General features: G+C 33.9%; 1 protein-coding gene across 5 annotated transcripts; it reads left to right on the top strand.

The window, feature by feature from the left end:
- Positions 1–5,701, top strand: LOC113119103 (histone H3-like centromeric protein A). 5 transcript variants are annotated; one of them, XM_026288315.1, is made up of 5 exons: positions 1–142; positions 408–551; positions 2,367–2,482; positions 2,602–2,676; positions 4,727–5,701. In XM_026288315.1, the coding sequence occupies exons 2-5, from the start codon at positions 434–436 to the stop codon at positions 4,853–4,855; spliced, it is 438 nt and encodes a 145-aa protein (XP_026144100.1). In that variant the 5' UTR covers positions 1–142; positions 408–433; the 3' UTR covers positions 4,856–5,701. The 5 variants fall into 5 exon arrangements, with proteins under 5 accessions (XP_026144100.1, XP_026144101.1, XP_026144099.1 ...); XM_026288314.1 differs by having other exon boundaries at positions 65–313; XM_026288313.1 differs by having other exon boundaries at positions 66–307.

The raw sequence follows: 5,701 nt of genomic DNA, 5'->3' as shown, positions 1-5,701 counted from the left end.
ACGCTAAGAAGAAGAAGAAGTAGCAGCGTCTCTTCGTGACGTCATGCGCCATGGGCTCCCTCATTGGCCAAGGATCTGTTTACGCAGCGTGCAGCACTGTTTGAATTCGTGCGTTATCGAAGACTTCAAAACTACTGTATCGGTAAATAATGCGCTGGTTTTGTGAGTTTTGATTGTCTGAAATTTGTAGACCTCGCGAAATATAGGACCCGGAATAGAGAGAAAGTGTCTGACGTCGCAGTCGTTTTGAATTCAGTTTTAATTGTACCGTTATGTGAGCTGGATAATACATTTTTCTATATTTAACGTGAGTGTAAGTTATAGGAGAGTAACTTCATGTAACGTTAACGGTAATCAGTATCTGTTCACAAGCGACTAACAGTCGTTTTCGGTGTGTTGCTGTCTAGCGCTGTTGATCTGATATTGAGTGGCCATGCGGCATAATAGTTCGGCTCACAGGCGAAAGCCGTCGACCCCCAGGCGCAGATCTCCACCAGAGCCGCGGCCAACCCCGCCGCCCTCCAGAGCCCGGCGCACCAGCGGACCCTCCGGTAAGGACGTCCTGATATTGCTGACTTAGATGTGTTCCTAGGTCAACATATTCGGCCTCCTCCTGTGTGCCTCGTGCACTTAATGTGTTTTTATTGAATACTTGAAAAAACAATAACAATTGTCATTACTGTTAAATCATAACAATGCAACAACTGTCCAGGGACTTTCAGTCACTAGATTCAAAATACATTCAAGTTTGAATCTCAAAAAAGAGGTTGCCACAAAATCCGTCATAAAGGTCAGGTTTTGTAAAAAAAATAAAATACAAAAAAATTAAGTCTGAAAGCTGAATAAATAAGCGTTATATTGATGCTCTGCCAAGATAAAATTATTTGAAAATCTGGAATCTAAAGGGTGCTAAGAAAAAGAAGAAAATAAAATCACTTTAAATTAGTCAAAAGGAAATTATTGGCAATGCATATTACTAATAAAAAAAAAGTAAGTTTTGATATACTTACAGTAGGAAATTTACAAAATATCTTTATGAAACATGAAGATCTTTACTTAATATCCTAATGATTTTTGGCATAAAACAAAAAAGCAATAATTTTGACCCATACAATGTTTTGTTGGCTATTGCTATAAGTATACCCCAGTGAATTAAGATTTTTTTTTTTTTTTTTTGTGGTTCTGGGTCACATTTATGAATATGATAATTAGCTAACACAAAAATAAGATTTATTAAATAGGTATCACCTTTTTTCACATTCATGAAAACCAAAAATGTAATTTCTATAAGTAAACTTAAATTTAGGATTCACATAACATTTGATAAATTCAAGTATGTCAAACCAAAACAATGTTGTGTAAAAGCAACTAGTTTTAGCAACTTAAACCAAGTATGAAAAATGTCCAGAGATTTCATGTTACTAGATTTTTAACCAAAAATATATTTGTACCCATTCTGTATGTATTCTAATACATTTGTAGCATGTATAGCAAATCAGATTACAGGCAGTTTTAGTTTAGGATTAAGAAGATTATTAATCTATAATTCTCAAATACAAATTTTTGGTTGCTGTTGCTAGCTGGCTACCTATCTTACTACCTGATGCTAATTTCAGATTTTTTTTTTTAATGTTTTATTTTTTATTTTTATGTTTTTATTCAGTCAGGCTGATTATACACGGGGCAACTTTTTTGAGCAATGTTGTTTGCTCCATTAAAAAAGGGTACTGAGAATAAACCTTGTGAATAAATTCCTTGATTGCCAGTTGATGGCAGCATTGTTTTAAAAGTTGCCCCATGTATCATCAGCCTTAGAATACATCTAATGGAAAAACAAAGGATTTGATGTTCAGAACAGGGTAACTAATCTCCCCTGTTGCCGTTTACCAAACAGACTAGGTTTGGAGAAAAAAAAAATCATTCTGAAAGCATAATTATATTTTTGTTACATAATGCATACTCCCTATTTATAGGCCGTACTATTCTCATACTATATATAACTGCCGTGTTCTAAAAAACAATAGGCTTATATCACCAGTGTAAGCTTATATAAGTCAATACTTCTGCATCACTCTTGTCAACATAGTCCATAATTACAACTAAAATGATATAGATTTTCTTGTGGTTATTTTGGGAAAAACAATGGGGGGTGGGTGATTTCCCCACTCTACCTTAAATCTTTTTAGCGTCTGTTTTCATAGTAACTCACAGATTCAGATCTCTGTTGAGAATGTCTAATGGGATGGTTATATTTACCCTACTGTTTCTGCAATGCTCTTACTCTACTGGTAAACTCAACATGTACAAAGTGAACTGTATGCCAAAGCATTTGATAAAAGTCTACCATGTATGTGCTTTCATACTAGAAGCGTCCCCACGCAAGAAACACAGGTTTCGCCCTGGCACTCGAGCTCTGATGGAGATACGTAGATATCAGAAGTCTACTGGTCTGTTGCTGCGCAAGGCCCCGTTTTCACGGCTGGTACTACTGCTCCAGTGCATCATTCAATAATCACTTCAAACAAGCCTTTTGACACTTAATGTTTTGAAACATGAGCCAGCTGTTTTATTGATGTAAACATTATGCCTTCCTCCTGACAGGTTCGAGAGGTGTGTCAGACATTTAGTCGAGGACAGATGATGTGGCAGGGATATGCTCTAATGGCTTTACAGGAGGTAGGTGAAAATTAAAAAGGATTTAATTTACATTCACATTGTATTATAAAATGAAGAGTTCCACTGCTTAACGTATCTAAATCACTACACCGTATATACAGTTGAGAACTTTTAACTTTCAAATTAACCATAAAAACGTGCGTCTTTGCTATTTTTATACTGTATGAAGGTGAATGTCAAAAAATATGCAGTTCTTGAATCAAAAAATGAAAAATATTTTAAAAAATTAAGCTTTTTTAAGTACCAAAGATGATTGTCCTTTTTTATGTCATTGCATGTTTTATAATGATTTTAATGCTTGCAAAACCTTCATGCATCTGAAGCAACTTACAATACATCACACATACTGAATAAACTAGCATCTTTGGACTAAAGAGTTTTTAGAAAGTTAAAAACCTATAGAAATGAAATGAGCGGATTGAGAAAGACTTTTTTAACATCCCTACCGACCCGCACAAAAGCAACATAGTAGTGATCTCACACAGCTCTGCCAGAGTGTTCACACATCTACATGAAGCCTTTCATCCACATTTGAACTGAGCGGACAGTGAAATTACTGTTAATACAAACTGATAAGAAAAAGAAGGGGAAAAAAATCAAACTCACTTCATTTACAGCGATATTGTTGACTTGATTGCAAATGATTGCAGATACTAATTAAACTGACCTGAGATGATGACATCACTGAATTCAATGCCTTTAGCTGTCATTTTGAATTATTGACACACTGTTTTCCTAATTAATGTTGTTCAGTTGCATATAAATAATGGTGACTTAACTTTAAAACCCAGCAACATAAACTGTAGCTGTATAACTTTACATCAGCAACACCGCTTTAACAACAAAAAAAGTATTCAGCATGATTTCAACTGCTGGCAATAAAATGACAGCAGAAAATAACCGGTTTTAAGTAAAACGGTGAGATTCATGAAAAAAAAAAGTAAAATGTTTTTCTAAAAAAAAAAAAAAAGAATTTTCTCTTAACAAATTGAAACTTTTTTTTAAATTTAAATTTTTCTTTTAATGTGCAGTTCGTGCTTAGCTTTTTGTGCACTGTATGCTGTTTCTGTCTGAATGTTTTAGTTTTGATTTCTTTATAACCCACCTTCCAAAAATCCCCATCTGTTCTGATTGGTCTGCTGCTTGGAAAAAACATGTAACATGATACCCAGCACTACCCAGAACCATAACATATTAGAGTGGCAGTAAGTACAGATCTTGGCCCATATTCACAAAACATTTTATCTTACCTCTAAGAGTTCTCCTAAAGGTTGTTAGCTAAGAATTTTCTCTTAAAACCTGTTCAAAAATATGCTGGGACAAACTTTTACTAAAGAATAGAGGGAAGACTTCGCTTCTGCTCAGTGTAAACTCATACCTTGTTGCTATGGATGTTGTCAGCGTGCTTACTAGCTATGCTCACAGTGATTGGCTGATAGTCTCTTGTTAGAGATTTATTAATAGAAATATTGTAGAGGATGATGTCATACACAAATGATTTAAAAGGTTTAAAAATAAAAACCTTAATTGCCACATTCAAATAAAGATATTAAAATTATTATACAGAATTAGTGTCATTTTTAAGAAAGTCTAATGAATGTTACACTGTTTTACAGACAAAAGCTAAGAACCATTTATGAATTTATTGCTTTTTGCAGCAAATCAAGATGTCACTTTGGTAATTTAAGTTGCATGCAAAACAAAATGGTTATGCTTGTTAACTTGAGGGTAGGCAATTTCTTGTTTTTGTGTGTGTGATGATAGAGGGATAACAAATCTGAACATGCATTCAAAGCATGTTAATGCCAGGTGGCAATGTAATGCATCTAGGCAGACTGCTTTAAATTGACAAACAAACTAAATCATATTGTGATTAACTCTAACAAAGAATTTCTTGCATCCGCAATTCACATTGTCATCGTTTTGTATTGCAGTATATATATATATATATATATATATATATATATATATATATATATATATATATATATATATATATATATTTGTCATCATTAAGAGTACATAACTTGGCTCTTTCATGTGCTTTCAGGCTGCAGAAGCATTCTTGGTCCGTCTGTTTTCTGATGCCAACCTCTGTGCCATTCATGCCAAGAGGGTGACATTGTTTCCACGAGACATACAACTTGCCCGGCGAATCAGAGGTGTTGAAAACATGTGAAGTTGTATAATCTGTCTTTTTCTGTTTGTTTCTTCTTCTTTTTTAAAGATCTATACAGTAGTGATGGCCGCTTTTGAAACACTGCTTCATGAAGCTTTGAAACCTTTGTGAAACCATTTGTTTTGAATCCGTGTATCAAAATGCATTTTAAAAATTCAATGGTTTGCATTCGGGGGGGCGACTTCTTTGAAGTTCATTGAGCTCAACCTGAAGCTGCGAACCATTGATCGTCTCTGATCTCAGATCAGTTTTATCAATTTGTAGACATTTTAACAAGTTATTTGTGTAATTAAAAGGATGAGTTGTGTCTCTTAATGGCCTGTTTAAGCTCTCCATTAAACGAACAAAGCAAATTAATAATAATTATTTTAAAAACACACATTATACAGACACTTCATATTGAATGGTATTTCATTATTTTGACTGCATTTAATATAATAATTTCAAGAAAGCATTTGTATTGGATTTTATAAAGCAGTTTTTCAGCATGTGGTGTTTTGACCGCCTCGAAACAGTGAATCGTTTAGCAAAGCAATTGGTTCAATTGATCTGAAGCTTTGTTTCTCCCATCACTACTGTACAGACAGATATGTATGGACATTTTCTATATTTGGTGGCATGTAATCTGTTTCCATTCCTTGAATCAAATGTTCAAACGGTTGCATAAATAGGTCCAAAGTAACCAAATGTTCATATGGCATTGTAGTGCGTTGATGACATTCTCCAATTTGTAAAAATCTTTTAGAATTGCAATATAAATATTTTATTTTTGTGTTTTAAGATTGCAAAGATGATGTTTGTTTTGATGATGTTTGTTGATAATAAACTGATATTTGCAGAATTGCA

Source organism: Carassius auratus, chromosome 19 (genome assembly GCF_003368295.1).
Source record: "Carassius auratus strain Wakin chromosome 19, ASM336829v1, whole genome shotgun sequence".
Classification (NCBI taxonomy): Eukaryota; Metazoa; Chordata; class Actinopteri; order Cypriniformes; family Cyprinidae; genus Carassius; species Carassius auratus.
This window is presented reverse-complemented; position numbering and strand designations above follow the sequence as displayed.

What these genes read in the sequence shown, in the direction of transcription:
- LOC113119103 (XM_026288315.1), top strand. Translation starts at nt 434, where the DNA reads ATGCGGCATAATAGTTCGGCTCACAGGCGAAAGCCGTCGACCCCCAGG. An exon ending in GCGCACCAGCGGACCCTCCG is followed by an intron (nt 552 to 2,366) that starts GTAAGGACGTCC and finishes CTTTCATACTAG; the next exon opens with AAGCGTCCCCACGCAAGAAA. An exon ending in AGGCCCCGTTTTCACGGCTG is followed by an intron (nt 2,483 to 2,601) that starts GTACTACTGCTC and finishes TCCTCCTGACAG; the next exon opens with GTTCGAGAGGTGTGTCAGAC.